At 36.7% G+C, this 22,239-nt stretch overlaps 4 protein-coding genes across 5 annotated transcripts; 2 read left to right on the plus strand and 2 right to left on the minus strand.

The window, feature by feature from the left end:
• Window positions 1–6,133: 6,133 nt before the first annotated feature.
• Window positions 6,134–7,013, minus strand: LOC18596286 (SAUR-like auxin-responsive protein family). Its single transcript, XM_088807787.1, has one exon. It carries the CDS (start codon window positions 6,835–6,837, stop codon window positions 6,466–6,468), a length of 372 nt encoding a protein of 123 aa, XP_088663913.1. The 5' UTR covers window positions 6,838–7,013; the 3' UTR covers window positions 6,134–6,465.
• A 3,114-nt stretch (window positions 7,014–10,127) lies between these two features.
• LOC18596287 (HSP20-like chaperones superfamily protein) lies at window positions 10,128–11,101 on the plus strand. The gene is made up of 2 exons (XM_007024670.3): window positions 10,128–10,484; window positions 10,575–11,101. Exons 1-2 carry the CDS (start codon window positions 10,284–10,286, stop codon window positions 10,830–10,832), a joined length of 459 nt encoding a protein of 152 aa, XP_007024732.3. The 5' UTR covers window positions 10,128–10,283; the 3' UTR covers window positions 10,833–11,101.
• On the minus strand, window positions 11,090–19,399 carry EDA25 (CCAAT-binding factor). Of its 2 annotated transcripts, XM_088807392.1 has the most exons (16): window positions 18,668–19,399; window positions 18,148–18,223; window positions 17,612–17,731; window positions 16,767–16,842; window positions 16,329–16,397; window positions 16,132–16,212; window positions 15,682–15,753; window positions 14,931–15,023; window positions 14,574–14,726; window positions 14,395–14,478; window positions 14,108–14,255; window positions 13,775–13,860; window positions 13,249–13,331; window positions 12,791–13,153; window positions 12,245–12,467; window positions 11,090–12,069 (listed from the first exon to the last, which is right to left on the minus strand). In XM_088807392.1, exons 1-16 carry the CDS (start codon window positions 19,353–19,355, stop codon window positions 11,410–11,412), a joined length of 3,075 nt encoding a protein of 1,024 aa, XP_088663518.1. In that variant the 5' UTR covers window positions 19,356–19,399; the 3' UTR covers window positions 11,090–11,409. The 2 variants fall into 2 exon arrangements, with proteins under 2 accessions (XP_088663518.1, XP_017979090.2); XM_018123601.2 differs by lacking the exon at window positions 14,108–14,255 and having other exon boundaries at window positions 13,775–13,864.
• A 276-nt stretch (window positions 19,400–19,675) lies between these two features.
• On the plus strand, window positions 19,676–22,019 carry P40 (40s ribosomal protein SA). The gene is made up of 5 exons (XM_007024676.3): window positions 19,676–20,006; window positions 20,708–20,970; window positions 21,090–21,287; window positions 21,370–21,580; window positions 21,666–22,019. The coding sequence occupies exons 1-5, from the start codon at window positions 19,859–19,861 to the stop codon at window positions 21,785–21,787; spliced, it is 942 nt and encodes a 313-aa protein (XP_007024738.3). The 5' UTR covers window positions 19,676–19,858; the 3' UTR covers window positions 21,788–22,019.
• Window positions 22,020–22,239: the final 220 nt, after the last annotated feature.

Consider the following 22,239-nt stretch of genomic DNA (forward strand, 5'->3'; position numbering starts at 1 on the left):
AACATGTGAATACTTACCTTATTGTTTTAATGTAGAAGGTGAAAGTGATCCTCAAACTTATGAGGAGGTAATGAAGTCTCGAGATGCTTTATTTTAGACAGAAGCAATACAAGATGAAATGGACTCAATAATGGGAAGCAAAACATGAAAATTGGTAAACCTTCCACCAGGTTCCAAGCCAATAGGCTATAAGTGGATTTTCAAAAAGAAAATGAAAGCTAATGGAACCGTAGAAAAGTTTAAAGCAAGGTTAGTGGCAAAAGACTTTAAACAAAAGGAATGTGTTGATTATTTTGACACATATGCACCGATAACAAGAATAGTTACAATTATAGTGCTTATAGCACTTGCATCTATATATAAGATGGTAATTCACCAAATGGATGTTAAAACAGCATTCCTAAATGGTGAGTTAGATGAAGATGTGTATATGGAACAACTTGAAGGGTTTGTCTTTCCTGGTCAAGAAAGGAAAGTATGTAAGCTTGTAAAGTCTTTGTATGGTTTAAAACAAGCACCTAAACAATGGCATCAAATGTTTGATGAGGTTGCGCTAGCTAATGGCTATAAGATCAATCAATCTGATAAATGTGTCTATAGTAAGTTTCATAATGGTAGGGGTGTCATCATTTGTTTATATGTAAATGACATATTAATCTTTGGAACCGATTTGGAACAAGTGGAAGACACAAAAAGGTTCTTGTCAAAGAATTTTGACATTAAAGATATGGTTATGACGGATGTTATTCTTAGTATAAGAATAATGAGAGACAATAATGGCCTAACATTGTCTCAATCTCATTACATCGAAAAGATTGTAATGAAGTATGGCAAGTCAGATTGTATGCCAATGACTATGCCTTATGATTCTAATATAAGGCTAATACCCAACAAAGACAATCCAATAGCACAAAATGAATATGCAAAGGTGATCGGATGCCTAATGTATGCAATGGTCTGTACAAGGCCGAATATTGCTTTTACGGTTGGGATACTAGGTCAATTTATAAGTAATCCAAGTAAACAACATTGGTATGTTGTTCATAAAGTTCTAAGGTACTTAAAGAGTATAAAGAATTATGACATTTGTTATTCAGTTTTAGAAGGGTATATAGATGCTAGTTGGAACTCAAATAGAACATATTATAAATCCACAACTGGTTGGATTTTTATAATTGATGGAGTTGCTGTTGCTTAGGGTTCTAAGAAATAATCTTTTCAAGCGAACTCTACCATGGGGGCTGAATTTATAGCTTTAGCATTTTCCACCCAAGAAGCAAAATGGTTGAGAGATTTACTCTATGAAATTTCATTATGACCTAAACCAATGGCACCAATCTTGATACATTGTGACAATGAAGCAACTGTATCAAAGGCATATAATCAAGCTTACAATGGAAAGAGTCGATATATGAACTTTGACATAGCATTGCAAGACAAAGAATTAGTGATGGTATAGTCACTATAAGTTATGTGAGGTCTGGTGAAATTTTAGTGGATTCGTTTGCCAAAGGTCTTAAAAAGAACTTGGTAGTAAAGACCTCAAGAGGGATGAGTCTCAAGCCTATCAACAAATCTCCAATGGTGGGAGCTCACCTCGACACTTACGGTCGACTTGCAAGTCTTGGGTACTGACCATTCTACCACATGGTGATTGCAAGCACTAATTTATATTTTCCATCCCAAGGTGTATAGTGCTTGGTTCCTGTAACATGTAAAGCAAGGTTGAACGAAAGTTCTTAATAGACCCATAACATGTATATGTTGAAGTACTATAATTACGGGGTACTTCCGATGAGGGTTACCTATGAGAATGGAAGTGTGGCCAGTTTTAGGAGCTAAAGACTTGACTTCGGCAGCACTCATGGATGGATGTAAAACATAAGGCCATAAAACGTGTTGGCAAAACTAGATACAAAGTGAGCAAGGAAGCTTGTGTGTGTTTAGTGGCCCGACTAGTCAATGAAGAATCAATGGTTCAATGCTTAGTCAACTACTCAATTCAGACTAGAACCAACTACACTTATTAAGTGATTGTTCAAATATGCGAGATAACTTCATTTATGTACAAGGTTCCCAAAGTTGTTGGTATTTAGAAATTTTAAAAATGGTCGGAGATTGTTGGTATATTTTCAAAATGAAAGATTATGTCACATGATGAAAAACTATCATTAGCTCAAAAGTTATGTCATGTAAAGTGACATAATGTGTCTATTAGATAATAGGTAGGTTTTCATGTGAATGATTATGTCTCTTGAAAAATGACATCGATTATGTCTATTGGAAAATGATATTCAAAAGTTATGAGACATATTGAAAAGACACTATGGCTCAAAAGATTAGTGTGAAATGTTATTGTTTCATGTTATAACTCAAATGTTATAATTTATGGAATGAATAATTATCCTTTCATAAGATGACTATTGAAACAATACCTTTATCCAAAAGTTGTGTTTGGCAAAAATGTAGAGATGCTTTTTAGACAAAAGGTATCTTTATGAAAAGGTTGTGTCATTAAAGAAGAGATACTTTGAAGCCTATATAAAGGGCTTGTTGCTAGTCGTTTTGACACACCAAAATTCAGAGATAAATAAGAGCAAAAAAGTGAAGAGCAAGAAAAGTGTTTTGTTTTATAAACATAAACACTTAAATTCCCACCAACTACAAAAGCTTCCAAATTCTTTATAATCTACTTGCTGCAGAAAGTAGACTTTAAGGCCAAACAACTTTGCAAATCCTCGAGTGTATCTAGCAGTCTACTCTCATTAAGTATGAGACGAAGTTGGACGTTGGCTTCATTGTATCCCTAACACTATTGTCATTATTCCCTTTTGCATACCAAGTGGTAGGGACGAAATAAATTTCAAAGATAGCGCCTATTTAAAAGCTCACTTTGAAATTAATTTTGCCTATTCTTGAATACTGTATAAACCCCTTTCAGAACCAACAGTGCATGCAATTGACATCATATTTGGTGGATCACATTTGGAGATATGAAGGACAAATCTCATAAGGACTACATCTAACATTGCAGCTGGTGGCAGACCCATTTGCTGTCAATTCAAAGAGTGACAATAAACTTGTGTGCATTCATGTTAACATTCTTTGCATTTACTAAAAAGCATGTTCGATTCCAAAGTCATCACAACTTGCGTTGATTGCTGCCAGTTGGGAAGCAAGCATTGATCCATAGTTGAGTACAATTTGCCCAAATGGCACGACACCAAACCGCCAAACATACCCAAATTCCTCTATTCCTAAATAATTGATTGCATCTTCTTTCTGCAGATAAATCATTCTGGTTTATATTAGGTTACCATGTAGCACGTACTATATAATCATGAATTGATCCTCCAAGATTTTCTCAAACCCTTTTATTTTGCTTTTTTGTTTAATATTTAATGTAATTTGGTGCGAGAGCATTTCTATTAGAGGCTTCTTTTTGGAAAATAAGCAATCAGCACATGGTGTAACTTAGTCAAACTAAACTCCAACTTGCTAGACCCATCAATTCTAGGCTTCTAATTTTTCTTTTTCTTTTTTTTTTTTTTGGAATTATGCAATGTATAGCTGGAGTCAAACTAAAATTCCAACTATAGAAGGACCTAATTACTTTTGATGTGGTTGATCCTTGCTAAGCATGTGGAGACGCTTTTTTTTGGACCAAAAATCTCGTCATCAATTGGCTAATTTTGGTACGATTAGCCAGTTCAGCAGTAAAACAATGTTGAATTTTGTATGCCAACGTTTTTATAATCTCAAGTCTAATGGAAAAAGATGATATCATGGCTGATTATTTTTCCTAGGAGAAGCAAAAAGTTTGCGGCGAAAGTCGGCAAAATGGGTCCAGGAAGCCCATGGTAAGCAAGCGCACACCGATATAATTCGGGTGGCGCTCCCAATTGTAACTGCGCTGGCTTCAGCTGTTTTGGAGCGCTCTTCTCTCTACTAAAATGGAGACAAGGGGACATGAATGATTGAACCAGACTCAAAAATGTCACACTCAATGCCCCATGACCTTGGCCACATACTCTCCCAGAAGGAAGGAGAAAAAACACGAAAGAGTCTCATACCCATCATTCTACAACTGTTTCTCCAGTAATAATTTGGACGTGCAATCTTCTTGTTCCGCAAGTTGGTAGACACAATGTCGAGTGCCAAACAGTGTTCGGTTATTTCCTAAAAATAGGTAGAAATTGCTAAGAAACAAGAAGCTTTGAGATCATGCATGCAAGTCGCAGTTCCAATCATTTAATATCTCCATTTGTAGAGTTGATGACATGTATGTGATGAGCATAATATTGTAAGTTTGTAGCTTCAAACAGTTGGAATTCACTTTAGGATATATATATATATAAATTAATGTCTTTTCCTTGGTCTTGTTTCTCCCTCATGAGTCATAATGTTCAAAATAAAAGGCCGTAACACTCCATTTCAGACTAAAATATGACATATATATATATATATATATATATAGGTTTGTGATGATTCCCTTTACAAAATCGAAGAGATAAATTTATGCGGGCTATTATTGGTTTCAAACTGTATTGATCACTGTATTTTATCCTTTTTGTTTCAATGCGGTGTCTTTCTTTGATTTCATTAATGTTTTCATTCATAATAAAAACAAGCGATTAATTTAAGGATTCAACTCCAAAACTTGGGTTCATTATGTTGTCTTGTTGTGCTTTCTTCCAAGGAATTTTGCCATTCACGCAAAATTAGCTAGCTTGATGATACCTATAATTAAACAATCCCTTAAATTGCCATAAATAAATTAATTGTCATAATTAACAAACAAAAAGTAAAGTGTCAACGCGTAGATGTTACAAAAGCATCCCCAACTACTCAATCATTTGCAGCTTATAATTAATTAAACCATGAATTTCTTAATAATTAACTTAAATGTGAAAAACTAATATGTCAAAATGTTTTATAGTTAAAGGTCATCTATGCCTCTAATACTGTGTCCACTTTCGACAGGTTACCCCAATTTTTTTAATCTCTAGACTCTCATAATTTTATGCCTCTTAATTTGTTACTAATTATACTGTGATTCGAGTCCACTATGCCATAGCGTTTGGTGCTGAACCTAACTCCAGAGACTTATTAAGTATTTGCAAGAATTATGCCAACCAACCGAATTTTTGTCTTTTGGTGTAAGGTAAATTAAGATGATATATACCAACACTGACACTCTCCCTCAAATTGAAACCATTGTCAGACCAATTTGCCTCAAAAATTAGATTGAAAATAAGGAAAGTATCTGGAATTGTTTCGCCAGCTCCCTAGTCACCGAGCTGGGCATGATCTGAATTTGAAATAACATTGGCTTTCTGATCAAATCTCTTTCACTGCGGATTCCTTGACGTATAAAGGAGCCTGAGATAACTTATTCAAGTGCATCATCAATCATAGTACAGTAAGAGAAGGCCTTTGGATAAGATGATGCATATATGGAGAGAGCTTTGTCGACATACACAGAAAGATTCTATGAGCAGATCTTGAATGAGATCTAGTTTTCTGGGGTGATGACAAAGAATAGGGGACCAAACTGAAGAAAACGCCTTGTCATATGGGCAAGACTTTCCTCATCATCAACATCTACCAAGTTCTGTTTTTTCTTTTAATTAAACTCTGAATTGACTCATGTGGTTTAATGGGGACAGTTGTGGCGAAAGAGATTGTAGAGGGTTTGTAAAGCATCATGCTTAGGTGAGCTTGATGGTAGCTCCTGGCAACCCCACTTGCTCAAACTTGCTGAAATTTCCAGGAGAGAGGATCCCTGTTCTTCATTAAAATGGGCCTTCAATCCTTTTCAGTACAATCGACTATCAATAGCAAAGGGCCATAAGCAAAACTAGCTTCTGTATAATTTCTTCTCTTTTCTTTTTCTCATTTTTCTAGGAAAAGTCTTAGGTGGATTGTTTACCCTTTTTCTCTTAAAAAGAATCAACAAAGTGAACTAGAGGAGGCTTCTGATTTGATCTTTGTCCAGTATTGCTTGCCACTTGCCACCTTATTCTATGCTGGCATAAATGGTTGAGAATTAGGTCTCATTCCACTTGCCTAGCTATATCTGAACATAAAAATAAACTACATAATAATAATGAAAATTAAAAAGGAAGAAGAAGAAGATTGAATAGCAGCCAAATTTCCATTTCTCAACCATTTTGGTTATAAACATATGATAGTAAGATATAATTCTTACCAAGCATTAAAGAAAGAAAGAAAGCAATATAGAAAAAGAACAGAAAGAAAAGGAAAAATCCTAATTGATGAAGTTCTTGAGCAACATCATCCCTCAGTAAAATCAAATGGGTTAATCCTCACCGTCCCAGAAGGACACACAAACACTAAAATTAACTGCCTAGTACTTAATTTGCATTATTATTTTCCTCCCTTTTTCATGCCTCTAAAATCTTTTTACAACTTTGGCAAAGCTTTTAGCTTTTCTTCCCTTTGTTAGCAGGTGTAGAAGTCAACCAGCTCTTCCATGGACCCCAACTGAGCCCCATCGTTCTCAAGCATCCAAAGCAAGTGCTCAAACAAAACAACCTCGCAAGAAACCACAACTTCTCCACCATCATCATCGTTACCATCACCGCCGGAGGACCGATCAATGAGCTCTTGTAGCAGAGGATGGCAGATGATCTCAGACCCTACCAGATACCTCCGCCGCGACTTTCCAACATAAACTGCATGAAGATCTCTCGGAATTGCCTTGTCTTCGGGTTCTGCAGCCGCTATGGCACTGCTGCTGCGAGTGAGCTTCGTAAAAGATGGCCATCTTTTAATCGCAGACTTGAGCTTTGTCAGCTTCCCAACTTTTACCATCGCTCTGATTGCGCTATATATATATATATATAACTTCCTAGTTTTGTTCTTGGGTTTTGGAAATGGAAGAAGAGGAGACTATGAAAGAAGAAAAAAAGGTTTTTCTGAACTGCAGAGAAATATGGAAGGAAGGTTCATATATAAAGAATGGAGGGGAACTAGTTAGAGAGAGAAGGCGAGGAAAACATTGCAAATACGTGCATGGCCCACTGTTTGATATATACCAGCTAAGAATGAGATATTTGGGGTGCAAAAACCAGTTGCCCCTTGTTTCGCACTTGGTGGGGACATTTTTGGTTGCAGAAACTATCTTTGTTTTTTTGTTTTAAATATTTTTGGGTTTGTATATTTACATGAATACCCTCTCTCTCTTTTTGGTTCTATTCCCATTTTCATGTGATTTCTATTGTATGGTATGTGATTAACCACATGATTTGGACTGTGAAGTTTTTCCCAACTCTGTTGTTGGGGTCATAGCAGGCGCAGGCCACGTGAATGAATCCAAACCTTTGTGGGCTCAAAATCAAATATAAATTTGCCTTTATCTCCTGATATAGACATGCTAGAGTTGTATGCCAACTTTTGGCATTGATGAAAATATATATATACTTGCATTCTTTGGGCAAAACCTTTCCATGGTACTGCACTATGAGCTTTAACATCTTAATTTATTACCAAATGCAACCATTTTCTTTTTATTTAAAAAAAAATTTCAATTTTACTCTTTGAATTAAAAGAATCATAATTATTACATCAAATATTCGAATAAAAATTAATTAACTTCACTAATCTTATTTTCAGATGATATTTATTAACTTAAATCCCACTTTTTCTATGCTGGAGTGGAGTCCTAAAGCATCTAACTGTTGGTGATATCTTGAGGAAGACTCTCAAATTTCACTCGATATCGACCCAGAGCACCTTCGGCCACTGAGATTATTGATGATGCAAACTTATCATATCTACCCAAATGCTAAGTCACTAAAATGTACATAATCAATTAAAGGTAATAAAAAGAGAATTAAAAATTGAAAAATTGCGAGGGTTAATAATTAATGTAACAAGAATGATAGTAGGGCAATGGTGGTTCTTTGGTTCTTGATCATGTATCATTAATCGCAACAAAGTGTGTTGGTTGGTAAGCAGTCACCACTTCTATATGCAAAAGAGAAAAAAAAAAAAAAAAAACAACTGGTTTTTCATTTTCTGTTTCAAAAGCCATAGTACAAACAAAGCTTCGAGCTGGTGGCATCTTCTCCCGTATGCGTTACAATTTGTACTAACTTTTGTCTTCACGTATTTTACATGCGTTACCACCAGATCCAGACCTTCTAATTGGAAAGTCTTTTATATGTGCATGCAGCCCTCGAGAGATAAAGCGACTCCCCCCCACCCCAGCTGCCAACCCCTTCGTTACCATTTAGCAGTTTTCCATCACTACTACTGTTTTGGCACAATTATCAACTACTTTTCTCTTACGCTTTGCTTTTGATATATAATTAGTTGTTCTTGGGTTTCAAGGGTTGCCAGGTTGAGCTCAAACTTTTGGCTCTTACACAAGTCTTATCATTGATACAATCAATTGCATTGTGGAGATTACCACAGAATTTTTGGTACATTAAAGAAGGAAAACAAAAGAAGAGAAAAGCACTAATTAAATCAATAAACAATTAATTTCAAGTCGCATCTAAGTATTTAATTTAATGGTTGAAGCATAATAATTTATTCCAAAAGTAAGGTTGAAGTTTTTTTTTATAAAAGCAAAAAACAAAAAAAAACTGACTTTAAGTCAAATGAGTAAATCTCAGTGGTCCCTCCAGTGGTAGCTAAAGGGTGTGTGCCAAGGCTAGAGACGAATAGCTCTAATGGGTACAACGACCAGTGGTCCAGTCGTATGTTGTTGAGTGATTAAACCATGTACCTCTGTCAGATATCGATGTAAAACAAAAGATTATTGGTATACCAACCTCCATATACATACATAGATATATGTTTATATAAGGTTAATTAAAAAGACATTAAAATCAGAGGGAAATTAAAACGAGATTAATCACTAACTTTATAAATTAATACATAAACTCTTTTGCAGTCTGCCCCTTAAGTCCTCAGTTACACCCCCACGTTAATCTTTAGTCTCACAAGCTAATTAAGTCAAAGAAGACAGTCAGTTGATAAATACGGAGTTAAATGATTGAACTATTATTCCTGATGCTGGTTAGGGTTTGCTAGGTTGCTAGCATGCTGTTGGTAGCAAATCTGTTAAGTTAACATGAAACAAGATTCAGCATTTGGATCATATGGTTTAGAAGAAACATTTGGAGAATCATATCGTAGATTTGGAGCATTTATGTCATGTGCCCAAGCGGGATATCAGCTGCTAATTAATCATTGCTAGCTTAATTTTTTAATTACTAGCTAATAATTATAAAATAATTCAGTAGCTATTTATTAGGAAGTGAAAAGAACATATATGTACTGTTTGAGTGATTAGGAACATCATGGATGTTCTTCTGTTATGGCTAGCTAAGGAAATGCACCAAATCATGTCAAAATGCATTAATATTTTTGTGCCGCTTGCTTAGTACATGAATTGTGTTTTGGAAATAGCTTACTACATGAATTAATGGTCCGTTCTAAAAAGGTCACCTGTTATTAATATTTAGAGCATGAGAGAAAGCTTAATGCGTCCCATTTTTTGATTTTCGTCTGTTACTATAAAAATTTGTGTTGTTAAAGAAATATGGTACTTTTTCTCCCTTTCCCCGGGCACATAAATGGATAGAAGAAGATGGTACACTCACGCAGGAAGGCGTCAATTAAACACCATTAACAATCTATCAATTGTGCTTGGGTCAGGACTGAAAGCCAAGTTCCCTTGACTTGGTTCGATTCAATCAAGAGTCAATACGCAAGCAAAATTCAATGGGAAACAACGTTTCGGTGAGTTTGTCGGCCCATTGGATTTGTGGGTGACTCAAGAATTAAGCCCAAATTTGGATTTTTATTAAGGAACAGAAGACAGCAGCCCAAAGTAGGTTACTCGAAGAAAGACATGGCCACACATGGGCAATGAAATGACCCAAATCAAATCGAGCAAAATGGTCAAATACATACATACATATATATATATATATATATATAAAAAGTAGGTTACGTGGCAACATCATAGCGCCACGTCACAGCCACCGAAGGATACGAGGGTTCCACAATATCTCCAACAAGGACGCGTGTAAGGACATGAAGACTCCAAAAGAGTTGAGGCTTTTCCAGATGGTTCGCGTAACTTGTGTCCCTGTTTACTCCCCAACTTTCTATTCTTCTGCTTTCTATATATTCTCTTTCCCCTCAAGAATGCTTTTCAATAGCCAAGCAGACAAGACTGTGTCATTAACGTCAAAGATCCTAGCATTTCTTAGCTTTAGATTACCCGTTACTAAAGTCTGAAAATGAGCCGAGTTGCTGACACAATGAACCACTGGCTTAGTTTCCCAGAAAACATCGGAAAGTTGATGTTCTCTTCACGGACTCAGGACACACACGACAACGAGAACAAAGGCTTCAGTAGCATACCAGCCGACATTTTGGACACACCCAAGGAGTTCATTTTCTTCTTAGATGTTCCAGGCTTGTCCAAGACGGATATCCAGGCAATGAGGAAAAACACCGAAAGAGCCTTCAGGTTTTTGATTTTGGCATTTTAGATTTTTGCTAACATTGATTCTTGCTTTGAGTTTCAGGTTACTGTTGAAAATGAGCATACATTGGTGATCAAAAGTGGAGGGAAGAGGAAACGTGAGGAAGTTGAAGAGGAAGGGTGTAAATACATCAGGCTTGAGAGGAAGCCACCCCAGAAGCGGATGAGGAAGATCCGATTGCCGGAGAATGCCAATGCGTCGGCCATTACAGCTAAATGTGAAAACGGGGTTTTGACTGTGGTTGTTGAGAAGCTTCCTCCGCCACCAAAGCCTAAAACAGTTGAAGTTGCCATAGCATGAAAGTACGAATGAGAGCCATGGTTATGTGGGAAACAAAAATTTTGAGTTCTTACTGCTTCCATCCAATCAACACTAGAGAGTAGATAGTCTTGGTCTTGGGGTGGGGGCTTTTTTGAAGTTTCTCAACTGTGGAAACTGGAGGAATTAAATTATTGTTTGATGTATCAAGATGTCATCTGTATGTCTGTTTGCAATTCTGCATTTTGCATAGTTTGGACTATCTCATCAGTTAAGAATTAGCTAGTGAAACAGCCGAATTAAAAGAAAAATGCAACATCTCCTTCAGGTTTTGTTTGATTGAGAATTAGTCAAAATGACATCAAGATTTCTATCGAGCATATAATGTTTGTGTACAAGATAACTAATAAAATATATTAGCATGTAGTAGATAAGAAACTAAGTTTTCTTACTTGGCCAATTCCTGTGCAAATACTGGAATCACTTACCAGCTCTAGCTTCACACCTGAGGTTAAAAATTAGCTGGGAACATTGTTCATTCCTTCATATAAGCGACCGGAGTCGTCCTCTGGTACATAAACAAACCATGAGATTGTGAAGAAGCCAGGCAAAGCAGGATTCACTTAGATGACTTCCTTTTCCCTCGCCTGGGCTTTTTCTTTTTTGTAGATTCTTTATCAGTGTGACCATCCTCATTCAGCAAATGCTCATAGTCTTCCAAACTTGCAAAGGGAGATGCCAAAGTCTTTTTCCCAGACTTTCGTTTCCTTTTTCTTGGATTAAACTCATCGTCATCATCGCTAACATCATCTGCATTTCCAATATCAATGGCATCATCATCAATCCTACCATCGCCGCCAGCGGCAACAAAATCTTCTCCATTAGCATCATCTGAGGTTATGTCCATCTCTGCATCACTGGCATCACCAATCAAATCATCATCATCGTCATTGGCAACTTGGTCTAGATCATCATAATCATAGTCCCCGTCTGCATCTAGAGAAGGATTGGCCGAGTCCAACATATTCTCAATCTCTTCGTTGTCACTTTCATCACCACCATCAACATAATCATCATCCACGTCATCGCCACCCACATCAAACAATTCTTCAGCAGCTTCTTCCTCTGCGCCTTTCTTCTTCTTCTTCTTCTTCTTTGGTTTATTTGAGGAATTCATTTTATTCATATAAAATTTGTGAAAGACAAGATCTTCTGGGGGAACATCTGTTTCAGCTAATGACAAAATCTCTTGTCCAATCAAATGGTTGCTCATATCAAGCTGAAAAAACAGAAAAAATAAGTCAGCAGTTTTTTTAAGTTATTGGCAGCTGCGCACTTCCACCATAGAGGTAATTCAATTAATCAATCAATAGCATGGAACAGAAACCAGAAAGTTCCACATACTGACTAAAGCCTCAAAGCAAAAGGTCTTTGAATGAAAAGTTTAAGCTAACCTTCTTGGCAGGTTCAATTTGGGATCCACCATGCCATGAGCTTGCTTTTGGTTTCTTCTCCATAAACTTGTCTAGAAAAGCGGTAAGTGATAGGTCATTCAATGGATTTCCATTGTAAACGATATTGGCCCCAGAAAGAAGAGTCGCAGCCATGGTGGCAACTGAGGGGTGAACATGTGTTGAAAGTACCATCAGCTCCCACCAGCTTGCACGATCTGCATCGCTGTTGAGACATTGATATACACAAAGTCACAGAAAGAACAAAATCATTGCTGAAAACCCAAGAAGAGAAAAAGGTAAGTCAAAGGTAAAATTCCTGGACCAATTGATATAATGAAAAATTTAAACGGAAAAAGCCATAGACCATAAAATTGTTTTGCAGCTGCTCTCTGCCTTGATTCACAAAAAACCTCTTACTCTCTTATATCAGTATGGATAATGATGTCAATTTATATGAGGACCAACTAGTCAGTCACACATACTCAGATATAAGCAGTGCAACTGTATAGAACACCAGAAGTTAGAAAACGATGACAGGAAACATACCTGTAAGAAGGTTCCCTGTGCCTTGGATTGTATCCTCCAGGCAAGAAAGACTGAGTAGAGGATACTTGAGGTTTTAGCACTTTTTGATTAGATATCATTTTGGGTTTCTGAGGATCATTTGGACTCTCTCTTATAAACAACTCATCCGCATCATCAGAACCATCATCATCAGAATAATTGGTTGGCAAGACATCTTCATCTTCTGAACAATTACTATCAGAGTTGGCACCTTCACCACCATGAACATCAGCACTATTTTCTTCTTTCTTTGATGCACAGGTAGGTCCAGTGTCAGTTTCCTCTACAATATCTTCAAAATGTTCAAGATCTTCATCAACTGACTCATTCTGGAGCACCATATTCCTGAACAATGGAAAATCTTTTAGCTTGGAGGAGAGAAACTTCAATACAAAGAATACAATTTGGTGCATGGCACATCTAACTGAAACCAGCCCTACCATAACTGTGGCCTTGCTTTGAGAACTTCTGAGATAAGAAAAAGGCAACCACAAGCATATTGGGGTGGTTGTTGAAGTGCAACCTGGCAATATTCAAATTGTTAAATTTGTAGATGTATACACTCTGAAGGCTCTACAAATCAGACAACACCCAGTTCTGTCATAGAATACGTGTTATACAAACTCAAAAACTAACATCCAACAAACTGGACAAAGATCTAAAATGGTGCAAAAATAAATGCTGTCCTGTTCTGTAACTATGTATCCTGCCTCATTTAGTGGCAACCAGAAAAGACACAGGCAATCTGGGAATAAAACTAAAAATTACAAAAATCAATTATACCAATTGCAGCCAACAAGGCAAAAAAGAAAATGATTATATTTGCAGAAATGCCTACACAACATTCATTCATGCACCATAAAAAAAATTTAATAAAATGGATTGTACGTGAACAGTCATCCTTATGCTTTTAAGCATCAACAAATAAAAGGAGCAAGCAAAGAGAAAAGGGAGTGCATCACTTACCTGCAATACACGTTTCGAAAAGGCAGACACACGCTTCAAATTGACATCACATTTCATGGCTCTCAGAAGAAGTCCAATAAACATTTCTGCCTGAAAAAATATCCATGTAAATGTGAAGAAAACATTTAGATAATAGAATCCACAAAAGCACCTCTATGCTAATAAACTATAAACTGAATATTAATGCTACTTGAAGAAATAATAATCAGAAACAAAATTAACATTCATGTTCCAAATAATTACAAAGTCAATAACTAGCCCGGATGCCAAACAATGTGCACCAGATCACAACCATATAGCATTGAAACAAAAATTAACCAAACTCAACTTCACTTGCCTTAGAGGAATTCATAGAAGCAGGAAGTAAGAGTTTTGAGTACAAGGCCCTGTAAAATCGATCACTGACAACCTGATTCTTAGATGAGATTTTATCAAGAAGCATTAATGCTTGAATGCCTACATTGAAATTTTTGGAATGAACCTGCAAAATTAATGTCCATCTTAACATACGAGATCCATGATTATGGTAATGCTCAACAATGACTAGAAACACAACATCTATCAACCAAATGTTCTGGCTGTCTAATAATAATAAAGAAGTGCCAAGTTTTGTAGCATACCAGTTGGAAGAGCATTGGTGTTTGCATATCAATTATGTCATCAGCTTCATTGCTTGAAACATAAGGAAATGCTCTATTAATTCCCTGTGGATATGCACAAGGAGAAGTTGTGGAAGTTGGAAAATGTTGAAATCTTTTTTAAAATTATGCATAGTAACTTTCAAACAGACACTACTGACCGTTAGGAGAACTGACAGAAGTCTTGAATCCAATTCAACATGAGATTCTCCACTACCTTTTAGTTTGTTCTCCCTAGAACTAGGAGAAATTTTTACTGCTTTCTTGCTTTTGTTATCCAGCTGCTCACTTCTACCTGCCTCGGTAATCAGCACCTGAAATTTTTAAATATAAATTCTAATCTATTCTTTTCACAATTTCACTAATCAGGAGGATAGCAAAACATATTAATAAGAGAACCACATGCCTAAAAAAAAAAAAGGCTAAAATTTCATGCATGTTGTTAGTTACATCAAGGAAGACACTGGATGCAGCCATACAAACTAAATCATGTAAATTAAATAGAAACCAGCGCGTACCTTAAAAAGTGCAAAGTATACATCTATCAAACGTTTTGCCACCTTTGGTCCATCTCCTTTTTGGCTCAAACGAATTTGGCTCAAAAAATTGATCTGTATATGACAAAGGGCATATCAGGAAGCTCACAGGTAAAATCAATCAATAAAATGAATCATATCACAAGTTAGAGTGATTGAGTTCAAAACAGTGACTCTGACAGAACTTATAAAAAAAAAATGAATCACATCACAAGTTTGAGTGATTGAGTTCAAAACAGCGACTCTGACAGAACTTAAAAATAAGACACAGACATCAACAGTCCAATCATATACATAAGAATGCAGCCACACACTGATAATATTATATTGGTAAACAAAACAATATATGTAATACAGAGACAAACTTGTAATTCTCACAAGTAATTCCAAATAAATTGACACAGCAAGTCAAATCAAAGAAAAATATTTGTTTGTCCCAGACCGTACTGCAAGTAAGGTGGGCCCTACTATGGTGAGGAATGTGCTCTGTAATTTCTTAAGATCCTGCTATGGTTTTAAGAAGAGAGATGTAATATTCTCCCTAATCTGGATGACTCAATAATAACATATAAACAATCCACTAAATAGCATTACCACAATTAGGCACTTCACTCTCAAATTTTTATGATTTATTATTACTGATAGGAAAACCAAATGATGCTACACTGGTAGAAAAGACTGTATGTTACAAGTTTTCTAATATCATTTTAGCACAAGAACAGGATGAACATACAGCATGGTACTTTGCACGTAGTCCTAAATGAGGCCGAAAAAGAAAAGTATCCACTTCGTCAATAACCACAGCCTGCCAAAAAAAAAATGTTCTCAGCATAGATATAATGCTATATTTATCACCAACATGTGAAAGAATGCCTAATTACCACGCAAATGGCCTGAAAATTGTTCTTTCAATAAGATATACAGATAACACCATTGATTATACTTGTACATTCTTTTCAACAGTTTTATATTTTTGGTCCAACAATTATGTCTACCATCACCTTCCATAGCCAAGGGAAGACGCAATTACTCTTGCATACCAATGATCCTAAACTATAAATTTAGCTAGTTTGAAATATATCCTACTTCAAAGCAAAACCCTCACCTTATGACTTAGAGTGCATCATGCAACATCCAAACACCCCAACAAGTGACTATAGAGAGCAAGAATGAGAAATTGTACCTTCATATTAGGGTGATCAGAGAGAAGGTTTGATAAGTAAAAATCAGCATTTGATGCCCCCTTATTTTGAGGATCCCCAAGCTGTAGATAACCAAAATATTAAGAAACAAAAATAAAACAGCCTGAAAAGATGTTGCAATGTATATGGCTTCAACAGAGAAAAAAAATAGTGTTCAACTAATTCAATATCAACTTACTTTGTTAACTAGCGAAGATAGCAGCTTGCGTTCTTGCTCTGATTTGCTCTTTAGCAGTACATACATGGTCTGTAAAACGTAAAAAAAGTTTAGACATATATAGCATCACCTAATTGAAACAATAACGGACAGAGAACAAGCTAAGCTTTTGTAAATACTCATATTAGGCAATATTTGACTACAATCCTACAACTAAAACCTTGACCTTGCACAATTCAAAGCAACATGCTCTTGACTCATCTATGATCTATTTTGAATCCAACTAAGTTAAATCAGATGCACTTCCTATTTACTGCATCCAGTCAGCATAAACAACCATGTAAATTGGAATTCCAAAGCTTTCAGTGAAAGGTCAAAAAGCTTTGATGAATGCACGATTTATAAACAGGAAAACATGTTTTAGTTGATCATCCACAACAGGTAAGATAGAGGACTAACCTTCAGTGCCTTGTCTTTCAGAGCAGGTAACATATCTCTTGATGCCTCCTCAACTGCAATAACAAAACGTTCATACCTGAAAAAGGTGTTCAATATGTGTAAGATGTGAATTTCTTAGACTGAAGTATATCATCAATTTCAGTTGAAATTGGCATGAGGGATATGTATATAAAGGAAATTTAGGCAGCTTAATTAAGTAAAATAGAAACTAGTATCCTCTGCTTAAAAGGATGCAGTTCTCTCCTCTGATCAACAACACGTTACCTCATTCTGACAATAGCCAGAAAAATGCTCTTATTAAAGGCAAATAGAAGCCTAAACAATTTCAAACTTCTTCTTGCAGTTGCAGTAGCAGTTTCTGATTTTAACATCTAGATCCTTTAATACTTGCAATGAGATGCTTAACGATAGATCAAAGATGTATCCTTTACTTTACAAAAAAGAGCAAAAAGCAATTAGTAATACACAAAATTTGCTTTAACATGAGCTGTTTTGAAAACCATATATATAAGAAAAACTTAAATCTAATCTCCAGATAAATGTCTTCCCCTTCAATTATCACCAATAGGCAACAAATGAGACATACTCGGCATCACTTAATCCAAAAACGTGCCCATCCCATAAGACAGATCATACATAAAAGAGCACTAAGTTTCTTTTTTACATATTCAGTTCATTACAAAAAAAGATAAACTGCAAACATGCCAAAACAAAATCCTAATCAACTAATGCTTACATGACCAGCCAAAGTTATACGAAGCCAACTTATAGAAATCATAAACCATACACACATCTAAATTAATGTAATTCTGGGTTTCAAGTACCATCCTAAAAAACAGTTATACCTTTGCTTCAAGCAATCCTCCCAATACCAGAAAAGTAGAAGGGAATGACCATCTTTAGTCTCTGGAAGCTCATTAACAGGATGCTGTAGAAGTGTTTTCAGCTTTCGATCAGGCAATAACCTGAAAAAATTGAAGCATGCAACTAGTAAATAGGAAAAGTCATGAAAATTACAAAAACCATCTCCAGACTATGTCAAAATACAGTTCCCACCTTGGATTTTAGAAAATCTACAATGACCTCCTAAAATCTAGATATGTTGTACAAGTGCATAGCCAGGATTCATGTCTGTAATGTCATTAAATAGCTTGAAAGAGTATTAAAGAATAGCAACTATAGACAAGAGTCCCCAATCTTGTGCACATCTCAACACATGAAAGCTCTTATGCCTCCTACCTTACTATTCACCCATAATTTTTCACTAGTATCCCAAAGTAGCATAGGTACTACATGCTTGTGGGGGTTGAGAAGGAACTCAAGCAGTAAGGAAGGCAGTTAGGTAGATAGATAGAGAGAGAGAGATAGAGAGAGAACTAACTTTGAAATAAAAAGTTCTTTTAATGCTTCAAATCCCGTAAATGCATAGCGCTTTCCTACTTTTGATGTCACTAACCCTGCAACGGAGAATTCCATTTGAACAACAGCAGTTTAGCAAATAGGGCAAATATCCGGGGCCAGTAAATCTAATGCATACCATAATCTTGATGTAGAGAAAGAACACTTTTGTACTTGGTACATTATTCAAAGAACCTCCATGAAAAGAGCATTAAACGTGCAAAATTCAGCATGTAGAACTAAACCCATAGCCATAAATGAAATACATAGTGGTAAGCACACTCATCAAAAGCTTAATTAATAAATATAAATTTAGAAGCCAAAAAAAGCATAAGCACTCTCTTAAATTTTGCAGGCAAACACGACCAAAAGTTCATCAAATGAGCATAAATTCAGTAATGAATCAAACACCACAAACATAAATAAAATGCATTGAAACCATAAACTAGGGAAACCAAATGCACAAATACGAAACAAAGCAAAAAGTAGAAAATGAAAAATACCCAAAAGCCCATCAAGCGACTTCAAATTGGCAACAGGATTATCCGCAACCACGAACGAAAAGGCAGAAACCTTATCAGCAGCCGTCCCTGATCTCTGACTGGCCATTACCATCTTCATATCCCCAGACTTCCCTTTTGATAACTCATAATCTTTCGTGTATTGCCACATCAATCTCTCCCCAAGTTCCCTTTTTTTCTCCACCAGTCTCTTCCACTCCTCCACGTTTCTAACTTCCACAGCCTTCTTACCCTTCCCTTCTCCTCCAAACACTTTCTTCTCCAACTCCAACTCATCCTCGTACCATGCACTCAAAGCGCTCGGTTTCACCAAAGGCAAAGCTGGCAAATTCTTAAACTTATCATGTTCTTTTAAAAACCTATTATTCTTATTGGTGTCTTCCAATGACAAAACTGGAGGCTTGGGCTTCGGTCTTTGGTTGTTTCTGGTGCTATCAGTTTTTGGGATTTGGGTATTGTTGGGTTTCTTCTCAGGTTGTGAACTTTGGTTCTTAATGTTTGGGGTTCTGGGGGGCTTTGGACGTTTAAGGGGACCCGTTTTGCGAAAATCGACATCGTTGAAGCCCGAGTAAGGAAGGGCAGCATGGGTGGAGAAGCCGAGAGAGGAAGCAAATGAAGCAATATCGGATTTCAGAAGCTCTACGTCTTGTGGAGTTTTCGAATTTGACATTTTCGCATTATCCCCTGCAAGCGCAGAGAGAGAGAGAGACGGGGGGGGGGGGGGGGGGGGGGGGGGGGGGGGTTTAATGCAGAGAGGTTTAATGGAGGCAGAGGCCAAATGATGCAATGGAGGGTTTGGGGTTGTTTTTCAATTCCGTATAACTTTTTGGCTTTTTCTGAAAATATGACAAATAATAATTATCTGGCCTTAGTCCTATTATTATACAATCTAAATCCAGTTTAATCTGGGCCACTATTTCGCCCCACAAAATTGGCCCATTTTATAACTCCAAAAGGGGGATAATGGAAAATAGGAAGAAACAGCAAGACTATTCCTGTCATTTTACAACAACTAGGGTTTCCCTCACCCTTCGAAACCCTACTTTATAAACATCTCGAAATCTCACTTCGACCCACTCACCAGAGCCTCATTTGCTTTTCATCTTTATACTCTCCTCTGCGAAAACCCAATCCCTTTCTCTTAGGGTTTAGCAGGTAAGAAGAAAACAAAGCATGGCGACGACGACAGCCCCAGCAGGTGCAAGGCAGCTTTCTCCTAAAGAAGCCGACATCCAGATGATGTTGGCTGCCGAGGTTCATCTCGGTACCAAGAACTGTGATTACCAAATGGAGCGTTATGTGTTCAAGCGCCGCAATGACGGTAATTATTATTATTTTTTTGTAGCTATATCCATTCTATTCCTATATCTATTTCGATGTTGGGTTCATTATCTGGTTTTTTTTTTTAACTTAAATTGTCACTTGTTTGAGTTCCTGGGTTTTCGCTGCTGAAGCTGAAAGTTTCTCTTTTTTGGCACATGTTTTGTGTTTTGAGATTTGGGTTGTTTTCTTTTACAGGACTGTATTTGTAAAGTTTTCTCTTTCTTTGTTTTATTTGATTAGGAAGCTTGTAGTTTTAGAAGATCTAGGATCTGTTGAAGGCTTTGATTTTAGTGTTTTTTTCTCATTTTATTTATCAAAATATTACATTGGAAGAATCTGTTTGTATTTATGTTCACATGTTTGTGTTAGGTTATTAAATAGAAATTAGCTTGCCTCATTTATCGTAATTAAACTTTTAATTGGCTTGTGTGTAGCCAATTTGGGGGTTGCTTATACAAATGGCTTTTCGCTAATTGTATGCTGGGTTCTTTTTAGCTATGTATTTATGGCGATTGATTGCTTCCGTTAAGTTACCAGTTGAGTTTATAATAATCTGCCTTCATCCTTTAGAGAAGGATTAGTCTATGCAATTGATTATAAGTTTAGTATAATCCTAGTCGAATAACTATAAGCTACATAGTAACATGTGTTCATTAGTGCTTTTAATTAATGACTGAATTCTCCTTTTTTGCTCTTTAGGAATATACATCATCAACCTTGGCAAGACCTGGGAGAAGCTTCAGCTTGCAGCTCGTGTAATTGTTGCTATAGAGAACCCCCAGGACATCATTGTCCAATCTGCTAGGCCCTATGGTCAGAGAGCTGTACTGAAGTTTGCACAGCACACTGGTGCTCATGCAATTGCTGGAAGGCACACTCCTGGTACATTTACTAACCAGCTTCAGACATCTTTCAGTGAGCCTCGCCTTCTTATCCTTACAGATCCTAGGACTGACCACCAGGTAATTTGTTCTTTAGTGTTGAGTTGAGTTTTGTCTGAGTTTCAATCTGCGGTGACTTAATTTAACTTTCTGTACATAATGGTTTTGGATGAGCTAACATTTGAGTATATTATCTGCAGCCTATCAAGGAAGCAGCTCTTGGAAACATTCCAACCATTGCTTTCTGTGATACTGATTCACCAATGCGATATGTTGACATTGGTATTCCTGCTAATAACAAGGGAAAGCACAGCATTGGCTGTCTTTTCTGGCTGTTAGCAAGGATGGTTCTCCAGATGCGTGGTACAATTGCTCCTGGACAGAAGTGGGATGTGATGGTAAAAGAGAAACACCATCATGTTGCTGATATGAGTTGGATGTTTTCTGCTTGCATGTTCTCATACTTGACATTGTATGCAGGTGGATCTGTTTTTCTACAGGGAGCCTGAGGAAGCTAAACAGCAGGAAGAGGAGGAAGCTGCTGGACCTGATTATGCACTCCCTGCTCCAGAGTATGGAATGGCTGCCTTAGGAAGTGAGCAATGGCCCGCACAAATAGGTGAACAGTGGTCTACTGATGTGGTTCAGCCTCCTATTTCTGGTGTTCCTGCTGTCAACTGGAGTGATCAAGGTAAGAAATGTTATATTATGGTGCCTTAGTTTAAATGTTGCTGACTGTTTCCTTTGCCTAATCTACCTTAAAATTTCAAATGCAGTTCCTCCCACGGATGGTTGGGATGCTGCAATTCCTCCACCACAAATCCCTGCACCTGGCATCGACGAGACTGCTCCTGCACCTGCTCCTGCTCCTGCTCCTGCTCCCACTGGCTGGGATTGAGATTTTCATTTTGACCAATGTTTTGCTTTTTAAAACGAGTTATTTTGAACATCTATCATTATGATGGAAATGTGTTTTTGGCACAGTTTAGTTATAGTTTTCTAGACATGAAGGGCTTAGAGATTTTGTTATTTGTGGTGGTATCGTAAGTGGTGAATTATTTTGTTATATGCGGCAATGACTTGCTATCCGAAAGTTACAAATGCTTTTTGATTTCTTCCAACTGCAATAATGTTTCTCTATTAACTTCTTTTGCGGAAGATATTGTTGCCTCCATTAAACTCTGGAGTAGATTTGTTATCACCAATTTTGATCATAGTGTATAGTCCTTTAAGTATGCAGTTAGGATGTTTGTTCCTGTCAAGCGTTTTTGTGCTGTGTTTTCAGTTAAACCGGAGTTTGTAACCTACTGTCTTCCTAAATAAATCCAATGAAAGAATGATCAAAGAAAG

The sequence above is a fragment of the Theobroma cacao genome, chromosome 6 (genome assembly GCF_053813885.1).
Source record: "Theobroma cacao isolate CCN51 chromosome 6, ASM5381388v1, whole genome shotgun sequence".
NCBI classification, from domain to species: Eukaryota; Viridiplantae; Streptophyta; class Magnoliopsida; order Malvales; family Malvaceae; genus Theobroma; species Theobroma cacao.